The sequence below is a fragment of the Microtus oregoni genome, unplaced genomic scaffold (assembly GCF_018167655.1).
Source record: "Microtus oregoni isolate MIOR12 unplaced genomic scaffold, Mior012 000012F_ref0000307, whole genome shotgun sequence".
Classification (NCBI taxonomy): domain Eukaryota; kingdom Metazoa; phylum Chordata; class Mammalia; order Rodentia; family Cricetidae; genus Microtus; species Microtus oregoni.
The window spans coordinates 52144521-52170481 of NW_024543071.1; the positions used below are offsets into that span (position 1 = coordinate 52144521).

At 45.7% G+C, this 25961-nt stretch overlaps 2 protein-coding genes across 9 annotated transcripts in view; both read left to right on the forward strand.

The window, feature by feature from the left end:
• The first annotated feature begins 841 nt into the window (after positions 1-841).
• Sf3b2 (splicing factor 3b subunit 2) lies at positions 842-17136 on the forward strand. Of its 4 annotated transcripts, none has more exons than XM_041662107.1 (20): positions 842-1017; positions 1190-1236; positions 1696-1773; positions 3359-3598; positions 4882-4999; positions 7184-7293; positions 7584-7680; positions 7988-8082; positions 8170-8385; positions 8525-8662; positions 8821-8901; positions 9156-9383; positions 11309-11458; positions 12098-12187; positions 12298-12405; positions 13344-13451; positions 13674-13816; positions 13910-14011; positions 16337-16622; positions 16915-17136. In XM_041662107.1, exons 1-20 carry the CDS (start codon positions 885-887, stop codon positions 16984-16986), a joined length of 2640 nt encoding a protein of 879 aa, XP_041518041.1. In that variant the 5' UTR covers positions 842-884; the 3' UTR covers positions 16987-17136. The 4 variants fall into 4 exon arrangements, with proteins under 4 accessions (XP_041518041.1, XP_041518043.1, XP_041518042.1 ...); XM_041662109.1 differs by having other exon boundaries at positions 7187-7293; XM_041662108.1 differs by having other exon boundaries at positions 843-1017; positions 7991-8082.
• Positions 17137-18229: 1093 nt separating this feature from the next.
• The window catches only part of Pacs1 (phosphofurin acidic cluster sorting protein 1), a 120620-nt gene continuing 112888 nt past the window's right edge, over positions 18230-25961 (forward strand). The window contains exon 1 of one of the 5 annotated variants that reach the window (XM_041661461.1): positions 18230-18916. In XM_041661461.1, coding sequence (XP_041517395.1) covers positions 18567-18916 — 350 coding nt within the window. In that variant the 5' untranslated portion in view covers positions 18230-18566. The remainder of the gene's footprint in view (positions 18917-25961) is intronic. The other 4 variants (XM_041661457.1, XM_041661459.1, XM_041661458.1 and 1 more) reach the window with 4 other exon arrangements.

Consider the following 25961-nt stretch of genomic DNA (forward strand, 5'->3'; position numbering starts at 1 on the left):
CCTCTGCCTCCCTAACAACAACGAAAACCTTGGGGATGGAGAGATGGCATTAAAAGCACTTGTTGCTTTTGCAGAGGACCTGCGTTTGAGTCATAACCGTCTGTAACTAGTTACAGGAGATCTGAAACTTTGGCCTCCACAGACAATGACATGCAAGTGGTGCATATTTCGTTTTAAAACCGGAAGGTGGAAAATTGAATATGGTATGAAATCTAGAAAGGAAGGGAAACATTTGGCAGGAAAGGCATTTATTTAAGCCTTTCTCGAATGTAGAAAGGGGGATTTTAGAATTGCCCTTCCCCCAAGTCAAGCATCTGGAACACAGCCCAGCGGGTCCGTTCCTCCACGGGCTCTGATCCCCTTTCAGCCTATTCAAGCTCGCTCGGGTCGTAGCGAACAGGCAAACAATCGGACACTGTTTTATTCAGAGGCATCGGCTCCAACCTCCTACTTGGCGGGCGCCAGAAAGCAGTCTCTAGGAGTTCCTGGGGGAAATAAGCATCCAGGTACTGCATCACTGAGGATGTCGGACCAGAAGGCTCAGTAAGCATTTGGTCCGGTGAGAAGCAGAAAGGACCCGCACAGCAGAGGGCCGCCCTTTCCGCGGCCCTAGCGGCGGATCTACCTTTGGGTACTGGGTGCTGCGGCAAGCGTTCAGCCTGTAGGCGGTGCAACCGCAGACTACAACTCCCAGAAGGTTTTGCAGCCTTTGGTTAGTGGCGTATTCTTTCTCCTACCAAACGGCGGAGGGGGTGGGGTTTTCTCGATCAAGTGCTTTCCAATCACCGGGGGACATGGTGGACCGCGCTGCCGGAAGTTCCGTGAAGTAGGCTCGGTGGCTGAAACGAGCTTCCGTGTTGGTCGCGCGCCTTCTTGTGGCTAAGATGGCGGCGGAGCATCCAGAACCTCCCAAAGGAGAATTGCAGTTGCCACCGCCGCCACCTCCAGGCCACTATGGCGCCTGGGCTGCCCAGGAGCTTCAGGCCAAATTGGCGGAAATAGGAGCTCCGATCCAGGGTGAGGCTCATGGGGTGGTCAAGGGAGGCTGCGTGGTCTTGTGGAGAAGAGGAGCCTGGTTACCCAGGAGACCCACGGGCGGGGGGCGGAGACAGGCCGCTGCGGCCCGACTTAGCCCAGCTGGTCTGTTGGGGTTGCTACTGACCCCCGGATTCTGTGCTTCGTCCAACAGGGAGTCGCGAGGAGCTGGTTGAACGGCTGCAGACCTACACCCGCCAGGTGAGTGTTTGTTCAAGATAGGTCTAACTTTTTACTAGAGGGCTCTAAGACTTCACGTGGATGGGTCTTCGTTTCTTTTACTTTTTTTAGTTTTTCGAGAGAGTGTTTTTCTGGTAGCCCTGACAGTCCTAGAACTCACTCTGTAGACCAAGGTGGACTCGAACTAAAGAGATCATCTTGCCTTCGCCTCCGGAGTGCTCTGGGATTAAAAATCCACGACTGGCTTGGTCTTCGTTTCTTATGTACTTCATCACAGCAAGCCAGGGCTTGAACGCTTTGCCAATTTTTTGCCTTTGCTTTGTTGTAATCGATTCTACCCCGCTTGCTTCTCTCAGGTTTCAGCCCCAGTCTCTGGCAAACGGGCGTTGGTGAATTTTGTTAACTAAATGAATGGGAGAGGAGGTCGTGTAATGGAATAGTTTCTCTTAGTCTGACACGGAGTTCCCTTTTCTTTTGTAGACTGGCATCGTGCTGAATCGACCAGTTTTAAGAGGAGAGGATGGGGACAAAGCCGCTCCGCCTCCTATGTCAGCCCAGGTAAGAGACTGTTTGTAGCCCTTTTCTGCTCAGGGTGGTCTTTCTCTCATGCCTTGGCCTGGAGATCCAGCTAGCAGATGGGATCATGAATTAAAGGGAGGGGGGTTGATGAGACAAAATTGGGGCCTGTTCACTTTTTTTAAAAAATCTATTTATGCTGGGCGGTGGTGGTGCACACCTTTAATTCCAGCACTCAAGAGGCAGAGGCAGGCAGATCTCTGTGAGTTCGAGGCCAGCCTGGTCTATAAGAACTAGTTCCAGGACAGGCTCCAAAGCTACAGAGAAACCCTGTCTCGAAAAAAGAAAAAAAATCTATTTATTTATTATGTATACAGTATCATCCGTATTCTGTCTGCATGTATGCCTGCAGGCCAGAAGAGGGCACCAGATCTCATTACAGATGGTTGTGAGCCTCCATGTGGTTGCTGGGAACTGAACTCAGGACCTGAGGACAGGCAGTGCTCTTAACCACTGAGCCATCTCTCCAGCTCCCTGTTCACTTCTGACTTAGTGCCTGTATTGCTTCAGTCCCTAATGTCTGCTCTTCCAAACTGGATTTATTCAAGATTCAGCTTGAAACCTAGAATTCTTACTTGATTCTCTCCCAATTGGATGTAGTCATGTGCTTGTTATCAGGCCTAACTCCCAAATTATTCACTGAGACTTTAAGGCAAATGCTCTGATCTTATTATATACCTCTTGTATTTAGTAATTCATTGGCATTCTGTGCCCTGGCACTTTGGTTTCTATTTCTTGAAAAAAAAAAATAAAAATGAGCAGTGATGGTGAATGCCTTTTTTTTTTTTTTTTTTTTTTTTTTTTTGGTTTTTCGAGACAGGGTTTCTCTGTGGTTTTGGAGCCTGTCCTGGAACTAGCTCTTGTAGACCAGGCTGGTCTCGAACTCACAGAGATCCGCCTGCCTCTGCCTCCCGAGTGCTGATGGTGAATGCCTTTAATCCCAGCACTGGTGGAGCTCTGATTCCATCTTGGTCTACAGAGGGAGTTCCAGGACAGCCAGGGTTACACAGGGAAATCCTGTCTCGAAAAAAAATAGTGTGTGTGTGTGTGTGTGTTTTGCCTCCGTGCATGGGCACAATGTGCATGCAGTGTCAACAGGAAGCCATCATAGCGGGTGGCATCACTGTTGCTGGAGTGACAGAGGATTGTGAGCCATCATCTGGCTGCTGGGAATTGACCCCTACGATGCAAGAGCAGTTCTTCACTGCTGGTCTGTCTCTACAACCCTGGTTCCTATTTCTTTAAGTCCCTTTAGAATCTAATATTTGAGTATCTTCTTCTAAAGTAGTGGCTTTGACCTAGGGTCTGTTGGTGTGTGTGTATTGTAAAGTTCCTATATGGATTTTAGAGGTGTCCTTGCATCTCCTTAAATTGAATGCAAAATGTATGTGCCTGTTATTTTTCAGAGGCACCAATAGCTTCGTTTGATCAGTGCTCTAAAGTTAGCCTCTTCTCGGTTCTGCATCATTTGACTTTGAATGCCTAGCTCTTTTGCTGGGTCTCCAGCAAATGCTTCTAAAATGAAGAAATGCTTTCTAGTTCATAACTGTATTTTTTCCCCCCATAGCTGTCTGGGATTCCTATGCCACCACCACCTATGGGACTCCCCCCTCTACAGCCTCCTCCACCACCTCCACCACCTCCACCAGGCCTTGGCCTTGGCTTTCCTATGGCTCACCCACCAAATCTGGGGCCCCCGCCTCCTCTCCGAGTTGGTGAGCCTGTGGCATTATCGGAAGATGAACGGCTGAAGCTAGCACAGCAGCAGGCAGCTTTGCTGATGCAGCAAGAGGAACGTGCCAAACAGGTAGGACAGGTAGAAACTTGTACCTAGCATGCAGTAGGTCCTCGATGCAGAAATGAAGCCTCCGAAAGCTAGACCCTGAGGCCATGCCTTTTAGGAAGGTATTGATTGAAGACTAGAACATAGGTACAAGGTGACAGAGAATCCTAGAAGCAAAAATTTTGGTAGATTGGCTTGGGCTGTATTGTTGCTAGAATGAGGTTGTTTTCTTTTTAAGCAAGGAAATCATTCACTGAAGGAACATGAGCTCTTAGAGCAACAGAAGCCCTAACTTTCCACATCGTGGTCCGTCCATAGGAAGCTGTTTAATATTACTTAGTATACAAATCAAGATGCTTCATTCAAGTTTGCCTTGGAGGCTACCTCATTACCAACTAAGTTCCTGTATTTCCATTTTTATGTAGAGTCCAGGATTTAGCATTGTGCGACCCGCTTTTGTGTGGTGTATAAATTAAAAATGATTTTTTAATTTTTAGAGGGTTGTTACTAGAAAAAGAAAGAATCAAACTAAATCAAGTATGTAGCACAATTTCTGTGATAATGACACATATAATATTTATCTATTACAGAAAATATTTACAATTACTTTTTTGTTTTGTTTTTCAAGACAGTTGTCTTTGTAGCTCTGGCCGTCTTGGGTCTCGCTCTGTAGACTGGGCTGGCCTTGAACTCAGAGAGATATCTGCCTCTGCCTCCCGAGTTCTGGGATTAAAGATGTGCTCCATCAGTGCTAGGCTGATTACTGCTAGTCTTACGTGGCATCATTTGGGTACTTTGTGGAGAATGCTGGCATATGTGGTCATTTGTATTGGATTTAGACTGTGATGAGTATAGGTTTGGGAATGATGTGAAGATGTTCTGCCCCATGTCAAGTTTACCCAGTGGGTAATTTAGGAGTATTAGAAGGCAAGCATTAAATACAAATGTGGACACATGGATGGCCTACTAGTTTGTCTAGGTTGTGGCAGATTTTAAGGGATAACTAAAAGAAAATGACTCATGGTTCTTTCTAAATAGTTTGAACTCTGGGGGAAGAAAATTCATTGAAAAGTAGATGGTAGTGTTTACTTAAATAGTGAATTCTCTTTTAGGAACCAGAAATTTCCTAGGGTTTTTCTTAGTGGTTTCTAGGAATTTTGCATTGTGGTGAATAGTTCTAATTTAACAAGTTTTGTGCAGATGTAGGAGTGGAGGTTGTCAGCCCCTCGCGGCTTCCTGATTGCACTCCTGAAAGAACGAGTTGGTGCCAAATTCTTTTTCGCTGTGTCTTCACTCCCCTCTTATAGGCCGCTGTGTTAATGGAGCAGGAACGACAGCAGGAGATTGCCAAGATGGGCACTGCAGTCCCTCGGCCTCCTCAAGATATGGGTCAGCTGGGTGTTCGTACTCCTCTGGGCCCTCGAGGTAAGACCCTTGAGTGGAAGGGAGGAGCACAGAAGGTAATTTTTAAAATACTTCTTTTTATCTGGGCATGCTGCCACATTTCTATAATCCTATTGCTTGAGAGGTAACGGCAGGAGGGTACAGTTCGTCCTAGGTAATAAATCAATTTCAAAGATGGTCTGGGCTACTTGAAAACCTGTGTTTCTCTGTGTAGCCCTGGCTGTTCTGAAAATCACTCTGTAGATCTGGCTGACCTGCCTCTGCCTCCCAAAAACTGGGATTAAAGGGATGTACCACCACTGTCTGACTTACATAATTAAAAATATATATAATATATATATATAATAATTAAAAAAAATATATATATATTGAGGCTGGTGAGATGGCTCAGTAGTTAAGAGCACTGACTGCTCTTCCAGAGGACTCGGGTTCAATTCCCAGCACCCACATGACTGCTTATAACTCCAATTATTGTCTGTAACTCCAGTTCCAGAGACTATGACACTGTTATACCAATGCATATAAAACGAAGTTAAATAATTTAAAAGTTGGAAATTCCTTGTAGTTTATCATTTAAAAAAAAATATATACACACACATATATGTGTATTTAAAGATATATTTATATGTATGTTTTTATATGTTGATATATATTTTATTTAAATATATATATACTTAAAATATGTGTCTGTAATCAACACATACAGACTTTTTCTTGTCATTCACTAACAGATCTATTTACATAGCATTTGTATTGTCGTGGGTATTAGAAATGATCTTAAAATATACAAAGTGTATTTACAGATTCTGTGCAAATCCTATGTTTTCTACGAAGGACTTGAGCATTCTGATTCCAGTATTTGGGTGTGGTCCTAAAACAAAGTCCCCATGGATACCAAGGGACGAGTATATATATCAAATTTAAAAGATTACTGAGACTAGAGAGATGACTCAGTGGTTAAGAGCATTTGGTGCTCTTGCAGAGGTCCCAGGTTCTGTTCCTAGTACCCATATGGTAGGTTACAGTCATCTGTAACTCCACTTCCAAGGGATGCAGTGCCCTCACCTGACCTCCTTGGGCACCAGGCACACATGTACGTATATATGCATGCACACAAAAAACCCATACACATCAATAAACTACTTGCTGAGCTTGGTGGTATATACCTTCCAGAGCCAGAGCCAGGCTCATCTCTGTGAGGTTGAGAGCAATATGGTTTACAAAGCAAGTTCTAAACTAGCCTGAGCTACATAGGGAGACCCTTGTCTCCAAAACAAAAATGAAACGATTAAAGTCAGCCATGATGGTGCATATCTGTAACCTGTAATCCTATTGGTCAGAGGCCAAAGAAAGGATCATGAGCTTGAGCAACATAGAACCTATCTCCAAAACAAAAGGGCTGGAGAGATAGAGTTGTTTAGGGTACTTGTTACTCTTGCTGAGGACCTAGGTTCAGCTCTCAGCATCACATGCTGGCTCATAACTCAACTACATTTTTAGGGGATCTGACCTTCTCTTTTGACCTCTTCAGGCACCAGGAGTGCATGTGTACATAAGTATGTGCAGAAGAAACAGTCCTTTTTTTTTTTTTTTTTTTTTTTTTTGTGGTTTTTCGAGACAGGGTTTCTTTGTAGCTTTGGAGCCTGTCCTGGAACTAGCTCTTGTAGACCAGGCTGGCCTTGAACTCTCAGAGATCTGCCTCCTAAGAGCTGAGATTAAAGTCATGTGCCACCAACACCTGGTGAAACATTCTACATATGAAATAAATAAAAATTAGAAAACAAATGAAAAAACAAAAGAGGTTGGAGAGATATTTCATTACTTAAGAGTGCCTGCTCGTCATGCAGAGGACCCGAGTTCTACCCGACCAGCCACACTGGGTGACTTACAATCACAGGTAACTCCAGCTTGAGGGATCGGACTTCCTGTTATGGCCTCTGTGGCTATAACCACACAAATGGAATCTGAGAGAAGAAAATAGAAAAATAATCATTCAAAAGAAGAAAGAAAAACTTAAGTATATAACAAGTGTATTCTAGGTCATAAGTTTTTACATACCATGTGTATGTGCAGCCAGCCTGGGAAGCCTATACCAGAACATACCAGCACCCTACAAGTTCTCCTGTGCCCTTCATCACCTTGTGCCCTGTAGGACAGCTGCCACCAGGAGACTATTCTGACATTGGACTTTTTTCCTTCACACAGTAGCTGCTCCAGTAGGCCCTGTGGTTCCCACTCCCACTGTTTTGCCCATGGGGGCACCTGTTCCTCGCCCTCGGGGTCCTCCACCACCCCCTGGAGATGAAAACAGAGAGGTGAGACTGCTGGCTTCTTTCTTTGGTCAGAAAGGTTGTAGTTTAGAGGGGACTGCTTTAGGATCTCAGGGGAGTCTGTGGTGTGGGGGTGGCTTAAATTCTTGGGCATAGGCAGGAACTACAGTTAGCTACAATGAACTTTAGGGTTAAGGACTTGGGAGACATCTTGGGCAGAATCCTAAGGGATGCAGAGCCTTATCTGTTGTGTGTCACCACCCACCCAGTAGTCTTTCCAAGACAAGAGATAGGAATGAGGGAGGCGGCTCTTTTAATTGTATTTTCTCTGGCAGATGGATGATCCCTCTGTGGGCCCCAAGATCCCCCAGGCTTTGGAAAAGATTCTGCAGCTGAAGGAAAGCCGTCAGGAAGAGATGAACTCTCAGCAGGGTGAGTAGTGTGTTCTAAAGCTGCAGCACAGGACTGGACCACAGTGTTGTACTGAGGCCATGTCCTCCTTTCTCATCCTGAGAAGAGCACGGTTTAGAGAACAGCTGACTCTAGTGACGAGAAAACTGGGTGTGGTAATGCATATATTCTTGATCCCAGCACTTAGAGGTAGAGAGAGGAGGATCAGAAGTGCACAGTCCTTCTTGTCTACATAGTAAGTTTGAGACCACCCTGTTTCAAAAAAAGAAAAGGAAAAGATGACTGTGAAGTTACTGTTAGGCGAGTTGATTGCCACATTCTTCTCAAGCAGAGGAAGAAGAAATGGAGACAGACACTCGCTCATCCCTGGGACAGTCAGCATCAGAGACTGAGGAGGACACTGTGTCCATATCCAAAAAGGAGGTATGTGATGAAGCCCGTCCAGAAGGGTGATGCAGAGATGCATAGGGTGCAGATTCTCTGACTGAGGTAGTTTTCCTGTTTTCATAGAAAAACCGGAAGCGTCGGAACCGAAAGAAGAAGAAAAAGCCCCAGCGGGTACGCACAGCATCTTCAGAGAGCTCTGGGGACCGAGAGAAAGACTCAGCTCGGTCTCGAGGCTCTGACTCCCCTGCTGCTGATGTCGAGATTGAATATGTGACCGAAGAGCCTGAAATCTACGAGCCCAACTTCATCTTCTTCAAGAGGATTTTTGAGGCTTTCAAGGTACAAGGAGTGTGTGCTCTGAGTGGGCCACACTTGATGGGTATGGGATGCGGTGACATGAGACTGGGATCATTGCTTGCATACATCAAAATGGAGGTGTGTCAGGAGAATGAGATTTTCAAATGCTCTGTCTCCTTAGCTCACTGATGATGTGAAGAAGGAAAAAGAAAAGGAGCCGGAGAAACTTGACAAAATGGAAAACTCTGCAGTCCCTAAGAAGAAGGGCTTTGAGGAGGAGCACAAGGACAGTGATGATGACAGCAGCGATGATGAACAGGTCAGGCCCCCTCACAATTGGAGACAGATGCAGGGCACAGAAAGTTGAGGTGTTTCCCGTAGGCACCATGGTAAAAGGCTTTTATGATTTAAGCATTGAAGTGGGCTTGGCAGTTTGATTCCCACCTGAGGTCCACCTAAGAGGTTACTTTATTTTAGGAAAAGAAGCCAGAAGCTCCTAAGCTGTCCAAGAAGAAGCTGCGCCGAATGAATCGCTTTACTGTGGCAGAACTCAAGCAGGTTAGAGCCGAGATGACCCATCTGGACCTGGAGGCTGGGAAATGGTGGCGTGCATTCAGCCCACCAAGCATGCTTTAGAGGGCTTCCAGGGAGGGGCTTTAGAGGGCTTCCAGGGAGGGGCTTTAGAGGGCTTAAAGGGAGGGGCTTTAGCGGGCTTCCAGGGAGGGGCTTTTATGGATGCTTGGTATAGGTGTCTTGAGAAAGAGAAGACAGTTTTAGTCAAGAGGTGGGCTTTGTATTGCTCTGCTTTTCAGCTGGTGGCTCGGCCTGATGTTGTGGAGATGCACGACGTGACAGCACAGGACCCTAAGCTCTTGGTCCACCTCAAGGCTACCCGGAACTCTGTCCCTGTGCCACGCCACTGGTGTTTTAAGCGCAAGTACCTGCAAGGCAAGCGGGGCATTGAGAAGCCCCCTTTTGAGCTGCCAGACTTCATCAAACGCACGGGCATTCAGGAGATGCGAGAGGCCCTGCAGGAGAAGGTGAGGCCGGACTGGGGCACAAATCTTGAGTTCAGCCACCCTTACCCTTGGTAGCAGGCTGCCTTAGAATTGGTCTAATTAACCTTTTCCAGATTAGAAGTCAGCACTGTAAGTAGACCTTGAGTTTGAACTTAGAGCATCACTCCTTTGCTAGTTTGAGGTTCCTGGTTCTGAATAGCCGCTTTCTTCCTCTCTTTTCTTTCTGCCTGCCTTCACTTAGGTCTGCTTGCTGTTTTCTGATGCATCTTTAGCTAGAGGTGCAAATGATGCTTGGCTTAATTGGGTTACTATTGCTGTAATAAAACATCATGACCAAAGGCAACGTGGAGAGGGAAGGTTTATTTCATTCACAGTTCCATTGTAACAGTGGATCATCAAAAGCAGTGAGGGCAGGAACTCTAGCAGGTCAGGAACCTGGAGGCAGGAGCTGATGCAGAAACCATGGCGGGGAGCTGCTTACTGGCCTGCTCCACATGACTTGCTCAGCATTCTTTGTTTGGGGTGGGGGGGGGTGTTTCGAGACAGGGTTTCTTTATGTAATAGTCTTAGCTGTCCTGGAACTAGCTTTTGCAGACCAGGTTGGCCTCGAACTCACAGCTCTGCCTCCCAAGTGCTGTGATTAAAAGTGTGCATTGCCATCACCACCTTGCTCAGTTTGCTTTCTTTTTTTTTTTTTTGGTTTTTCGAGACAGGGTTTCTCTGTGGCTTTGGAGCCTGTCCTGGAACTAGCTCTATAGACCAGGCTGGTCTCGAACTCACAGAGATCCTCCTGCCTCTGCCTCCCGAGTGTTACTCAGTTTGCTTTCTTATAACACCCAGGACCACCAGCTCAGACATAGGCCCTCCCCCATCAATCACTAATTAAGAAAATGTCCTACAACAGCAGCTGGCCCCTTTGTTGGGGTGGAGGGTGTCAAACGACCCTTTCACAGGGGTCACCTAAGACCATCAGAAAACACAGATATTTACATTACAAGTCATAACAGTAACAAAATTACAGTTATGAAGTAACAATGAAAATAATTCTATGTTCGGGGTCAGGACAACATGAGGAATTGTATTAAAGAGTCACAGTGTCAGGAAGGTTGAGAACCCCTGCCCTACAGATCATAGGGAGCCATTTTCTTAATTGAGGGTCTCTCCTCTCAGATGACTCCAGCTTGTGTCAAGTTGACATAAAACTGCCTAGCACAATGCTTGTGTAAATTTTAAGTTTAAATATTTTAAGTAAATACGTTGAGCACTAGTTGTCTGTGATTGAAAACTTTACATGGAAACTGTCTTCATGTAGTCATCTAGTCCTCACTCTCTTAGTTTTAGATTTTAGTTTGCTTTTTATATGTGGTGTTTTGCTTGCATGCATGTATGTACTGGGTTTATACCCAGTGCCTGTGGAGATCAGAGGATGTCATATACCTTTGGAACTAGAGTTGGGACTTACTGTAAGCCACCATATAGGTGCTGGGAACTGAAGTTATGGCCTCTGCGAAAGTGCTAGTGTTTTTTTTTTTTTTTTTTTTTTTTTTTTGGTTTTTCGAGACAGGGTCTCTGGCCTCGAACTCACAGAGATCCGCCTGCCTCTGCCTCCCGAGTGCTGGGATTAAAGGCGTGCGCCACCACCGCCCGGCAGTGCTAGTGTTTTTAAACCAGTGAGCCAACTCTCCAGCCTTGGTCTTGTTCTCTTGGTCACACATTCAAGCAGTAGGGACTGCCAGAACACTGAGATTGCTTTCATAAAGTGGGTCTGTTTTGTTCAGTAGACCGCGCCATTTGAATTTCAGGTGCTGCTGTTGTGCTCAGGGGCTTCTTGAAGCTAAGCTGATTTTTCAGAGTGAGATAAATGAGGTTCCATTGAATTGGAGCCAGAGTGTCTAATAAAGAATTGACTAATACTAGGAATTCATCTCTTCTGATACTTTTTACAGGAAGAACAAAAGACCATGAAGTCAAAAATGAGAGAGAAAGTTCGGCCCAAGATGGGGAAGATAGATATTGACTACCAGAAACTGCATGATGCCTTCTTCAAGTGGCAGACCAAGCCAAAGCTCACTATCCATGGGGACCTATATTATGAGGTTCGGGAAGGGGGCTGGGAGGTACAGGGCTGAATCTTGATGTTGACTTTGGTTAAAGTCCATTTCAAAGCTAGTACAGTGATCCTTAGCCTTAAAATTTCCCATTGCTGGCCCTGGGTAAGACAGGACAGTATGTGGTTTTTTTTTTTTTTTTTTTTCTCCCTCAAACAAGTCCTTTTTTCAGGAGAGAGTTATAGACCAGGTATTTGAAGTGATGTTTTTGCGGGTGGTTTAGGGACAACATGCCAAGTGGCCGGTGTTATGCAGAAACATTTTGTGTTTTAAGTGGGAGAAAGTTTTGTTCTTACCCCCAATTTTTGAAATGTTAATCACCATGGCATGAAAAGGTGATTGAGATAGAAGGATGCTGACAGCCATCCTGTCCAGGGGCCTCGTTTCACAAGTGAGAAAGCAGGCCCTGCATTTGGCCTTACTCTCTCAGTGCATTTGTAGCAGAAGGAGTCTGGCTTTCTTCCTTTTCCTGTTCTACCCAAAATCTAAGTGGGAGCCCAGCAGTCCTCATGAGACTTTGTATCTGATGGCGATTAGGACTTCTTGTCTGTTCTCATATCCCCATGCCACTGAGATCTTAGGATGTGTCTGGAATCCCCAATAGAGCAGGCTGTGCTTTTTCCGCAGGGGAAGGAGTTTGAGACACGGCTGAAGGAGAAGAAGCCTGGAGACCTATCTGATGAACTAAGGATTTCCTTAGGGATGCCAGTAGGACCCGTAAGTGTTGACTATGTGGCTGGGGAAAACAGAGAGAGGATGAGAATAGGAGCAGAAGGGAAAGATGGGTAGGGGAAGATGGGTCATATCCTGTTCTGCTTTTCCTACAGAATGCTCACAAAGTCCCTCCCCCATGGCTGATTGCCATGCAGCGATATGGGCCACCCCCATCCTACCCGAACCTGAAAATTCCTGGGCTGAATTCACCTATTCCTGAGGTGAGCAGAGAGTTTGTTTTCCCTCTTGGCTGCCTGGTTTTTTGTTTTTATTTTTTCTTCTTATGTGTGTGTGTGTGTGTGTGTGTGTGTGTGTTATATGCACAGGAGTGTGTATATGTTATTCACGAATGTGTGGACAGAGCAGAATATGGAGTGATAGATGGTCTCTCTTAATGGTTCTCTGTGTTATTGCTTTGAGACAGGATCTATCTTGAACCAGAAGCTGTTTTAGCTAGGTTGGCTGGCCAGTAAGCCCTTGGGATCCACCTGTCTTCACCCCCTAATGCTGGCTTATTATAGGTGTGAGCAGCCCTGTGTAGCTGAATATTTGATTCAGGTCCTTACTTTTACAGAAGAAAAGCCCTTCTTTACCCACTGAGTTAACATCCTTTTTTAAAAAGTAGTAGCTTTTACTTATTTACTTTTTTATGTTTATTGTTTTACCTACATCTGTGTGTATGCCTGATGTCTTCAGAGGCCAGGAAATGGTGTCAGATTCTCTGTGACTGGAGTTACAGACAGTGGTGAGCTGCCATGTAGGTGCTGAGAACTGGACCCAGGTTTGCTGTAAAAGCAAATGCTCTTAACCACGGAGCCATCTCTCCAGCCCCAATAGTTTTTATTATTTTTATTTGTTTCCTTGTTTTTTTGAGACAGGGTTTCTCTGTGTAGCAGCCTTGTCTATTATGGACTTGCTCTGTAGTCTAGTCTGGCCTGGAACTCACAGAGATCCACCTGCCTCTGCCTCCCAAGTGCTGGGATTAAAGGTGAGCACCACCTTCCATGGTTTTGTTTTGTTTTTCTTTAAATGTCTTCTAATGTTTAACTATGTTTTGCCATCCTAGTTTCCCAGAGTGAGCTTTGTATCCTGGAGTGTTAACTTTTTTCAGCCTTTTCTAGAGTTTAGGAGAAACTCATTCATGTTTCCTCCTCTGCAGAGCTGTTCCTTTGGATACCATGCTGGTGGATGGGGCAAACCCCCAGTAGATGAGACTGGGAAGCCACTTTATGGGGATGTGTTTGGAACCAACGCTGCTGAGTTTCAGGTATGGGGAGGCTGCTGAGTTTGATTTTACTCAGTGCTTAAGAGGTTAGGAATAGGTGGTCTGTAACTTCATTATCAGGGAGTTGGGGCATGTGTTTTCTTGATTGGTCACGCAGCTTTCCTTTAGGGGATTTATGTGCTTACTCGTCCATCTTTCGTGACAGCAGGGTGGGCAGTAGGCACACAGTAAGTACTTGTTGAGTGAATGAGGAATCTCTTTCAGACCAAAACTGAAGAAGAAGAGATTGATCGGACCCCTTGGGGAGAACTAGAACCGTCTGATGAAGAATCCTCAGAAGAAGAGGAAGAGGAAGAAAGTGATGAAGACAAGCCAGATGAGACTGGCTTTGTCACACCTGCAGACAGGTAGGAAGTGGAGCCTGGCTCCTCCAGAGCAGTCTGTTTGTCCCTGGAGGCTGCTGCTTTACAATGGAGCTTTTATTTCTCTCCTCCTCATAGTGGTCTCATCACTCCTGGAGGATTCTCGTCAGTGCCAGCTGGAATGGAGACCCCTGAACTCATTGAGCTGAGGAAGAAGAAGATTGAGGAGGCAATGGATGGGTGAGAGAAGCTGTCGGGCAGTAATTGTGGGGAGGACTTCTTAGTTGGTCTTCTAGGTTGGTTGGCTGACTTTTTAATTCCGTTTTTCTTTATTTCCTTTCTTAGCAATTTTTTTATTGTTTTTATTGAGCTATATATTTTTTTCTGCCCCCCCCCCCCATTCCGATGCTCCCAATTTACTCAGGAGATCTTGTCTTTTTCTACTTCCCATGTAGATTAGATTCATGTATGTCTTTTTTTTTTTTCTGAGGCAGGGTTTCTCTGTGTAGTCTTGGCTGTCCTGGAACTCACTCTGTAGACCAGGCTGGTTTCGAACTCACAGAAATTTGCCTGCCTCTGCCTCCTGAGTTCTGGGATTAAAGGTGTGCCCCACCATTGCCTGGATCTTTTAACAATTATTCAACACCAACTTTGCACCAGTGGGAAGTCAGCAGGATAGATAGTTGAGGTAGAGAAATGATCATAATAAAGTAATTTCAGGTCTGAATAGCCACACAAGAGTCTTCATCTATTGCTCTCCCCCTTATTATTTTTTTTAATATTTATTTATTATGTATATAATATTCTGTGTGTATGCCTGCAGGCCAGAAGAGGGCACCAGACCCCATTACAGATGGTTGTGAGCCACCATGTGGTTGCTGGGACTTGAACTCAGGACCTTTGGAAGAGCAGGCAATGCTCTTAACCTCTGAGCCACCTCTCCAGCCCGTCCCTCTTATTTTTTTGAGACAGGATTTCTCACAGACCCTGTGACTTGCTGTTGTTTCCATTGCCCCTATGCTGGATTTAGAGACACAATTTGTTTTCAGATCCAAACTCAGGTCCCTGTAATGACACTTTGTGTATTTGCTTGCTAATTATTTTTTATTTTTATTTTATTGGTGTTTTGCATCTATATATATGTGTGTGAGGGTGTTGGGGATTCTGGAGTTACAGACAGTTGTGAGCTGCCATGTGAGTGCTGGGAATTGAACCTGGGTCCTCTGGAAGAGCAGTCAGTGCTCGTAACCACTGAGTCATCTATCTCTTCAATCCCATTTGCTTGCTATTATAACATTTATTGGTTTTTGGTTTTGTTTTTTTTTTTTTGTTTTTTTTTGTTTTTTTTTTTTTTGATTTTTGAGATCATTTCAAGTAGCCTAGCTTAGGCTGATCTTGAATTCTTTTCCTTCCTTCCTTCCTTCCTTCCTTTCTTTCTTTTTGTTCTTTCTTTCTTCGTCCACCTCCTAAGGGCTGGGATTATAGGTGTGTGCTACTACTTGTAGCTTTCCGGACTGATTTTGCAATCCTTTTATCCTTTCTGTGAGTTGAAACTATTATCCTTTCTGTGAGTTGAAACTTCTCGTTCTTTTTTCTAAGATGGGATATTACTTACTGTGTTGCCCTGGCTGACCTATGTCTGTATATAGACCAGGCTTCCTTTGGATTCACAGAGATCTGCCTGCCTCTGCTTCCTTTAGTGCTGGGGTGAAAGCCATGTGGCTCTTTTGGGGGTGGGGTGGGGAGATGGGGTCTCTATGTCACCACGGCTGGCCTTGAACTCATGGCCTTCTCCTGTCTCAGCTTCCCCAGTCCTGGGATTAAATATAGGTGTGCAGTACCATGCCTTGCTATATGTCTAATAGTTTCTGGCTGGCTGCTTAGCTTTGTGAAATTTACTTGACTGGGCCCAGGGTATTTTATATTCCTACATATCTTCAATTTTGATCAGTATATAGTTTTGTTTTGTTTTGTTCCCAAGACAGGGTTTCTCTGTAGTTTTGGAGGCTGTCCTGGAATTAGTTCTTGTAGACCAGGCTGGCCTCGAACTCAGAGAGATCCACCTGCTGCTGCCTGACTGCTATCCTTTTTTAAAAACAATTATTGTGTGTGCATGCATGGTGAGTTTGTGTGGGCCTATGTGTGTATGTGCTATTGTGCCGCAGCAAGCTCATAACGGTCACAACTTGTTGGAGTTGGTTTTCTCCTTTCTCCTTTCTATGGGTTCCTATAAAGGTCAGTCTGGCTTGCCAGCTGAGCTGTTTCACTGGCTCTAAAGTTCTCTATGAAACTTAGCCTCTTTGACCACTAACCTTTCCTTATGTGGAAGTCCTGGTTCTGCTCTCTGATTTGACTCAGAAGATCTCTTAGTTTAGTGTCTGTAGCCCATACAGATTCTGTTCTGTAGGATCAGCACGGACCCATGCCACATCCCTAACCTAAAGTTGTACAGATAATTCAGCTGCAGTCATCGTGGAATTCTCCAAGAATCTAAATGCTATCTATGTTTCTTTGACTCCAGAGACCCTTTGTCCCTTACTGGGTTTACTTTCTTGTCTTTTACAGCAGTGAGACACCTCAACTGTTCACTGTACTGCCAGAGAAGAGAACAGCCACTGTTGGGGGAGCCATGATGGGGTCAACCCACATCTATGACATGTCCACGGTCATGAGTCGGAAGGGCCCAGCCCCTGAACTGCAAGGTGTGGAAGTAGCACTGGCCCCTGAGGAGTTGGAGCTGGACCCCATGGCCATGACCCAGAAGTATGAGGAACATGTGCGGGAGCAGCAGGCACAAGTGGAGAAGGAAGACTTCAGTGACATGGTGGCTGAGCATGCTGCTAAACAGAAGGTGGGTGCAACCCGGGACCCTGGGGGGCAGCCTAGTAGGAGAGTCTGTCTGCCCTGGTGGAGCTGTGTGCTTCGGTGCTGAGAGGGAAGGTGGACCCAGTGCCTGAAGCTCTTAGAGATCTCCCATTGGTTGCCATCTCTTAATGACATCATGCTGGGGCACAGGAAGCAGAAGAAAGTGATGCAAATCTGAGAGATTGTGGTTTTCAGTGCTTTTTTTCTCAATTTTTATGTCTATGACTGTCTGGGGATTGTTTAACCTGTTGTAACCTGTCTCTCTCTTTCTCCTACAGCAAAAGAAACGGAAAGCTCAGCCCCAGGACAGTCGTGGGGGCAGCAAGAAATACAAGGAATTCAAATTTTAGGTCCCCCTCACATAGCTGGCCTTCCTTTAGGCCCTTTGTATGTCTGGGCTTTATATGTGGGTCCCCAAAGCTAACTCTGTACTTACCTAGGCTTGTCATTTCATGTTCTTATTTTAGACTTGTTTTGTAAATAAAGCTGTTTCCCAAGGATGGATGAATATATGACACTCTTGAATCTCTCTCCTTCTTAGCTTCTGCAGAAGCATATACTTCTTGCCTATAATCACAGACTACCCCATAGGACTATGGGATCGTAGGTTGCTGTGCTGAAACTGTGGATAATTTATTATCCCTTACCCCTCTGTCTGAAGGCTCTGAGGGAAGTACCTTTAGGTCTGGTCTGACCTTATTGCTTTGTCCCTGGGGAATAAAAATAGCCAGCTTAGCACCCAAGCTAGGCTGGGAAGTAACTGTAGGCTAGGGAAGTAGGCCAGGTCAGGCCTTCCTCGTTGACCTTGTGGCAGAAAGGCCTACTTCTTAGTTATTGGAGAACATCTACGTTTCAAAATCTAAATTGTTCCAGCGTCCCTGCTAACCCTTGGATTCACTAGTTATGTGTGTATGTTTGAAGGGCTTGTTTTTCCCTGGTGCCCTTGAGTTCTGAGACTGGGTTGGATCATGGAATCCCATGACATTTGCTCAAGTACTGGGGAGAAGTGAGGTGTGGGTGTAGGAAGGTGCAAGTGCAGTGGGGGTGGGGTATGGCAGCTGATCAGGCCTTGAGAGAAATAGAATTTTTGAAATTGAGAAAGCACTGAGGCACTCTGGGACTTTGAAATGAAGGCTGGGGTGGAGGGGGGGGGGGGGGGGGATGAGGGCGCTGAACCAAGAAGAAAGGCTGTTAGATTTGGCCAACCTTAGCTCGATGGGCTCCTGCCTACCCTCATGAGCAAACTTCCTAGCTCAGGTGCCCGAGGTGGTGGCCAGTCGCTGGATCTCCACTTACAGCTCCTTTTACAGGAGTGGGCGAAGTATCCAGTAGCCCACAGAAGGGGTCGCCACAGCAGGTTATTCGATTCTCACGCAACGCGTGACCCGCTGAGCGTTGGCCTCCGCTACGTACTCGGCAGATCCCAGGGGCTGAGCGCGCTCCCGTGCAGCCCTCTCCGGTCCGAGACCGCGCCCCGGAAAACCCGGGTTTCCGCTGGCGGGGTAGCGGCCGCCGGACGGGGAGGAGGAGCGCGGAGCTGGCGCTCCAAGGCCTGAGAGCAGCGTTGCGAGAACGCTCCGACTGTAGCCCCCTCCCCAAAGGCCGCGGGGCCGAGCTCGGCTGGCCCCGCCCCTTGGCGCCCGGCTGGGTGGGACCGCGGCTGCCCGCCCCCTTTCGGACACGCCCACCCAGTGTCTGGGCCGCGCGGGCCGCAACAGGCGGCGGCGGGCGGCGGCGGGCGAGCGCGAGGACCGCGCGCAGCGAAGGCCCGCGCGTGCGTGCAGATTCGCTGGCGGCTCGCGCTTCGCCGGGCGGGCTGAGTCGCGCTGAGCCCCCGCTGCCGCCACCGCGGGGGGAAGCCTGCGAGCCGCTCGGCGTGGCCTTAGTCTGCGTAAGCCCTGCGTAAGCCCCCTCGACCCCTGGCCAGGCCATGGCGGAACGCGGAGGGGCGGGCGGTGGTCCCGGTGGCGCCGGGGGCGGCAGCGGCCAGCGGGGCTCTGGGGTCGCCCAGTCTCCCCAGCAGCAGCCATCGCAGCAGCAGCCGCTGCCGCAACAGCCAACGCCCCCCAAGCTGGCCCAGGCCACCTCGTCCTCTTCGTCCACCTCTGCTGCGGCCGCCTCTTCTTCGTCCTCCTCCACCTCCACCTCCATGGCCGTCGCGGTGGCCTCGGGCTCTGCGCCTCCCGGCGGTCCAGGACCAGGCCGCACCCCCGCCCCGGTGCAGATGAATTTGTATGCCACCTGGGAGGTGGACCGGAGCTCGTCCAGCTGTGTGCCCAGGTGAGCAACGGGCGGGTGGGACTAGGTGTGCGCTTAGGGGACTGCCAGGTTGGCTCTGTGACAGGCCCCACCTCCCCATTTCTCCCTGTTGGGTTGGGGGACGTACACCACCCTAAGCTCGTCCCGGCTCCGGTGAGAGGGAGGGAGGGAGGAAGAGAGAGAGACAGAGAGAGAGAGAGAGAGAGAGAGAGAGATGGTGTGTGTGTGTGTGTGTGTGTGTGTGTGTGTGGCGGCGGCGGGGGTGCTGCCTTTGCCTGGGCCTTCCAAGATTGTTGTGTGGGCCTGCCCTCTCCCAGCAGCCCCATCTTCTGCCTTGGCCAGGACCACCCTTTTGGCCCCCTGGACCCAGCCTTTCTTGGGTCTGACCGAATAAAACGGCCTTCCTTACGGATCAGTAAGTCACTCTTCTTCCTGCCTCTCTGGCACTCGTGAGCAGTATATATGTTACACAGATGTGGTAGAGATTGGTATTTTCCAATATACTCAGCATATGCCAAATTCAGTTGTTACCTGTTGCAGGTCAAGCTGCTTTAATGACACTTGGGGGTTCAGTACGCACGTTCATCTGGGCTTCACGTTACATACATTCTATGGGTACTTTGTGCCCTTAGTTTGGGGCATCAATTGAATGTGTTCCCAAATGCAAGTTTTCATTTCCTCCTCCCCTAGATACTGGTCATAGGGTTCCCCAATTCCTCAGGGATCTATAAAGTGACTGCCTTGTTCCTAAATTCAATCTATTTTTCTGTTGTTGGAACCATCTGGGAACTTGCATCAAACGATATACTTGGAGATGTTTTCTGTTTCCCTATGGCAAAGCAGTTCTTCAGTAACTCTTTGGGGACAGTGTGTTGGAACTGGTCCTGTGATAAGACAGCCTGCAGGGTTGGTTTTGCCCAATAAGCACAAAGAGATGCCTGGAGGTGTTCTTTTTGTGCTTCTCAGGTTTTAGCCTCACTGTTAGCCCAACAGGGCAGGTGGATGTGTGTGTAAGTTAGAGATTGGGAGCATTGTGGGGTTCCACCCTCAACTCTCTTACTATTTCCTTATCTCTCTTTATTTTGAACAACATTACACCAATATATAGGGCATGAAAAGTGATGACTAGCACATCTTTTCATGTCATTTAGTGAAAAATATAGAGCTCTACCCCTCCTGTTAAAGCTCTGAGTGTGTCCCTTTCTGAACCACATTCTGGCTTCCCCTACAAAAGTGAACATTCTTCTGGATTGTGTTCCTCTACTCTGTCTGTCTTAATTATAGCTTTATTAATATGAGTCTGTAATATCGAGAGAGAGAGAGTGTATCCTACTTGCCTTGGTTGGTCTGGAACTCACAGAGATCTGCCTATATCTTGCTTCTCTAGTGCTGGGATTAAAGGAATGCACCTTCTTCCTGGGTTCAACGTTTTTGGAGCTTGTAATGAATGTCTCATACTGTATGTATTTCGTCACTTTTAACTGAGGCTTGTGCAAGTTATCAATATTGTCTGGTAGCTCTTAAGTTTTTAGTACTTTCCCTAATGGCTAATATTTGGTTATATGAGTTACTATTTGATTCTGATGAATATTTAGGTTGCTTCCTGCTAACATGGGAAATAGAATGCGTATATGTATAGTATGGATTTGCCCAGGATTTGTGCTCCTAGGCAGAAGTTTCCTTAGAGTATATGTGTATATAGGACTGGAATTGCTGCCAGAAGTGTGGGTTTGAAGCTCGAGATGATGGTAGACTGCCATTTCCACCCTACACTCGGCCATTCGTGCTCTCATTCGCTGCTCTAATTTTTATTGTCCTCTTTCTCGGTTCTTCCTTTAAGGAAATCAGGAACCATAGTAATTTACTTTGGCCAGAGCCCTAGCATGACACCAAACTCAAGTGAGATCTTGTTGTGGAATGGTGCAGTATGCCTTTTGGCTGGGCAGGCCTCTCTCCTTCTGTGGGCCTTTCTCTTGCTGAAGTATGCTGCTCCTCCTAGTCACTGCATCAGAGTCCTCTGCTCCATCCTACAGGGGTCTGCTGTTAATGAAACATGTTCTCCTTTGTATCTGGGAGTGTTTGAATAGTGACCTTTGGGTGGTTGCCTTTTCTGGCATGTTAGATTTAAAAGACATGAATTGATGGGCAGAAGCTGTCACAAAGGGAAACAAAGAGAAGAATCACTGATGTTGAGTTTTGGTTTGACTGTTAAGAGCTCTTGGTTACTAAAAGGCCTGCATAATAAATTACTGTCCCAAGATACAGGGTAGGCATTCAGTATGTGGATGCGTATAGTTATGTCTTGTTTACTGTCCAGTCCTGGCCTATCATCTGCCCTTCTATGACTGTTTTTTAGCAATTATCCTTGTGCCTCCCAGCACCTTGTGAAACACTTGTGCTTCTTGGAGCATGCTGCATATCTTCAGGATAGAAAACTCCCTGTGGAGAGAAAAAGGCCGTTATTGGCCCTTCTAAGTATTGAGTCATTTGGTGAATTGTTGTTTCCTTGTTCATGTTACTTAAAATATACTGACAGCATGAAACTGTATAGAACCTGGAACTAATGTTCTTCTCTCATGTAACTCCAGCGCAACACAAACCTATGAGCAATAGGCAGCTAAGCCATGCAAATCTGAGGTTAGGTGTGCATAGGAACACGTGGGAACTAGGCATACTGGCATATGCATAGAGCACTTGGGAGTTTGAGGCAGGGTGATTAATGACTTAAGGACAGCCAGAATTTCATAGTTTCAGGCCAGCCAGGGAGATAATAACAAGATTTAGTTGAGCCGGTCTGTGATGGCACACGCCTTTAGTCCCAGCACTTCGGAGGCAGAGACAGGTAGATCTCTTTGAGTTTGAGGTCAGCCTGCTCGACAAGAGCTAGTTCCAGGACAGGCTCCAAAGCTATAGAGAAACTGTGTCTCGAAAACAAACAAACAAACAAACAAAAACAAAGACTTACTGAAAACAAAACTGAAAAGCAATCAGCACTATAGGAGTGGGTGTATCACCTAGTACAGAAGAGTGTAACAGTAGGAAGGTAATGCTGCTATCCTTGATACTTTTGAAAATTTTGCTTGTTTTTGAAAAAAATAATTTCCTTTATTGGATGTTTAAATAAAGGTAAGCATTATAGATGCTTTTAGGTTCATGTCTGCTCATTTTTATTGTTTACTAAATTCTCAGGATAGTATTATTTTTAAAACTTTCAATAGCATGCTCACAGTTGGCTTTAAAATGGCTTAGTTGGCCAGGCTGTGGTGGTGCATGCCTTTAGTCCCAGCACTCGGAAGGCAGAGGCAGGAGAATCTCTATGAGTTCCAGACTAGCCTGGTCTAGAGAGTGAGATTCAGGACAACCAGGGCTACACAGAGAAACCCAGTCTCAAAAAAACCTGAAAAACAAAACAACACACACACACAAAAAACAAATCAAAACAAAAAGGCTTAATTGTTCTTTGCTTTGTTGTTTTTACCAGCATTTAAAATAGCAACAAAACAAAAAACAGCATTAACATGTCCATGACTCAAGCAGTTATAGAAAGATAAACTATATAAAGAAAAGGTCCTGATCCCATCTGTTCTCACCTTTCCAAAATAGCCACCATGAAATATGATTATCTTTGGACAAAAACTCATCAAAACTGTTATATGACTAGTCAGCTCTGCTCTTGTTCATTATGAAATTCATAGCTTTAAGAGCTGGGGCTGCTCCCCTCCCCTACTGAATCGTCCTCTACTGTGGCTGGGTATGGCAAGGAGATGTGTGGGGTGTAATGGGGAGAGGAGGGGAGTGTATAGCATGTTGCCTGATAGTAAAGCAAAGGTTTTAGAGGCTTATTAACCTATCCTTTCTCTTCAGTCTTCATTTGGTGAGATTTTCCACATTTTTCTTCTGAATTGCTAATATTAGGAAAGGCAGAAAATTATTAAATTTTATAAGCAAACAAATTTTCTTAGTCATTTAAAAGTGAATAGGAGTTGACATGTACTCTGCTGTATAACATAGAAACTGTATTGAATTGGCACTTCATTTCAAAACACACTTGAATGTCCTTATGTTTGTGCTTACTTTGGGAACGGGTTCAGTAACTATCCCTCACAATTCTTCCTGAATATTATATATATATATATATATTTAATATTTATTTATTTATTTATTTTGTATACAATATTCTGTGTGTATGACTGCAGGCCAGAAGAGGGCACCAGGCCTCATTACAGATGGTTGTGAGCCACCATGTGGTTGCTGGGAATTGAACTCAGGACCTTTAGAAGAGCAGGCAATGCTCTTAACCTCTGAGCCATCTCTCCAGCCCCCCTGAATTATATTAAACAAACAGAAAAGGAGTACAGCAGTTAACCCTTGTTAGACAAAAATATTACAGCCAAAGGAGGTGGCCACGCTGAACTGGCATGGATAACTTGCAGCAGAAATGTTATTTGCACGAAAGCATTTGGGAAGAGATGCTACTTTAACCACAAAAGCACATATAAGCTGGGCTCTCGCTCTGATTACTGTATGCCAGGACAAACTCTTCTGTGCCTTAGACTTCAGCCATTGGTTACAAATACTTTTACTTACCACCCATCCCAAGATGTATATAAAACAAATAACAACAAGGACTTATAAAGCCGCAGGAACAGGTACTTCTTAAATGATAGATGTAAAGTAAGTGCAGTTGATCAAATAAGAGAGAGCTTGTGAAATGTCTGTTATCTCCTTAGCATTGAAAGTCTTAAAAGCATTGTTTGTGCCCTAGGAGATTTGAATTTCACAGTGTGAGTGTTGTAATAGAATATCTTCCCTATCAGGGTAATATCATCCATCATCCCTGTGGAAGCTCAGATTCCTTAAGGCAGAAAGAGAATGACTTTCACTGAGTCTATTTTACATGTATTGATTTACAGATCTTTGGGACATATTATGTGATTTTTTTTTTCCTTTGGGGGGACTGTGTCGAGACAGGATTTCTCTGTGTAGCTCTTGCTGTCCTGGAACTTGCTCTGTAGACCAGATGGGACTCAAATTCAAGAATCTGACTGCCTCTGTTCCCATACTGTCAGGCTATGTGATTTCTTTTAAAGCTAGTTTTCCAGTTGCTCAGTTTTGTGACCAAACCAGTGAGTTGCTATTCTTAATTTCTGCTCTTGAAGGAGGGAAATATTTGTCTGAGACTGTTTGGGCTTTGTCCTTCCACTCTTTTACCTGGGAAGATGGGACCTGCTTTGGCCTGGGCTTAAAACTGTTGAAGTAGACCTGTCTTGTCTAGTTTGCATCTGACATCACGTTCTAGAAGTACTTTGGGAATCCTGGGTGACTAGATTGCCAGCATAGGTTTGGAGTGTTCATGAGAAAAGTCAGAACTGAAACTGGCCCAAGTGCTTCTTTCAGAGAGGGCCGCAAACAAGGTGGATCCAGCTGACAAACCCTTACAGTATTCTCCCTCCCTTCTCTAGGCCTAGACCCAGGAGTCACCAGCACTGCAGGAAGGTTTAGAGAGCCCAGATGTATGTGTGCTGGTAACTCTTGTGCAGTGGTTCCTTTACATAGAGATTTACAGGCAGACCATAGAGATGGCTCAGTGGTTAAGAGCACTGACTACTCTTCCAGAAGACGTGGGTTCTATTCCCAGTACCCACAAAACAGCTCACAACTGTCTGTAACTAACTCTAAGATCTGACACTCATATAGACATACATGCAGGCAAAATACTAATGCACGTAAAATAAAAATAAGTAAATTATTTAAAAAAGAGAAATTCGCAGGCAGTTATTTAGAAAGCTGACTGGAAAATCAGAAAATGACTGTTTCAGTCGAGGGTTTCCACTCAGGCAGCCCTGAACTTGGCGTCTTCCCCTGGAGTGCAAATCACTAACAATACATTGCCACTTAGCAAGAGAACCTTCAGAAAAAGTATTTGCTTTTTAATTTTTTTTAAATTCTTAATTATTTATTTATTTATTTATTGGTGGGAAGGTGGTTACCGTGATGTTTGTGTGGAGATCAGAGAAGAACTTTATGGAGTTGATTCACATTTTCCACCTTTACATGTGGGGAGTACCGCATAGCCCAGGTTGGCTTTGCTTAAGGTAGCTGACGCTAACTTTGAGTTCCTGATCTTCCTGTCTCTACCTCTCAAGTTCTAGAATTATAGAGACATGCCATCATATCCAGTTGTAGCTCGAGGTTGATTAGTCTTAATAATAAAAACCCAGAGTCAGTTATTAGGGGGTGAAAGCTGAAAGTTCAGAGAGGCAGAACAGCCAGCCACTAGTTTTTACCTCTATGAAATCCTCAGATCAAATGGGGTATCCTGTCTCTACAAGTCCTCAGACTGAATGCCTTCTCTACAAAACCTCAGACTGAATCTGAGCTCCCCTCTCCTCCCAGCCATATCACTTCCCATTTCTACCTCCCTAGTTCTGGGATTAAAGGCGTGAGCCACCACTGCTTGGCTCTGTTTCTCTTTTAGACAGATTCACTCTAATGTAGACCAGGAACTCACAAAGATCCTTTTCCCAGTGAGAATGTAATTTCTTAAAACATTCCAGGAGCCTGGCATGGTGGCACATGAGCCTGTAATCTGGGTACTTGGTAGGCAGAGGCAGGAGGACCAGGAATTCTAGGCTAGTCTTTGCGACATAGTGAATTCAAAGTCAGCCTTTGCTACTTTCAAAAAATAATCAGAGCTGGAGAGTTGGCTCAGCAGTTAAGAGTCATGGTTGCTCATAATAGTCTTTAACTCCTGTCCCAGGGGATCTGATGCCCTCTTCTGACCAGGCACACAGGTGGTGCACATACATACATGTAGGCAAAACACACATCATATAAAATAGGTAAATCTAAAAATAAAAAGTGAGCCGGGTGATGGTGGCACATGCCTTTAATTCCAGCACTCGGGAGGCAAAGGCAGCGGATCTCTGTGAGATCGAGGCCAGCCTGGTCTACAAGACCTAGTTCTAGGGCAGGCTCCAAAGATACAGAGAAACCCTGTTTTGAAAAACTAAACTTAAAAAAAAGTTGAAAAACAAAACAATGAAAACAAATCAACCGTCTAACA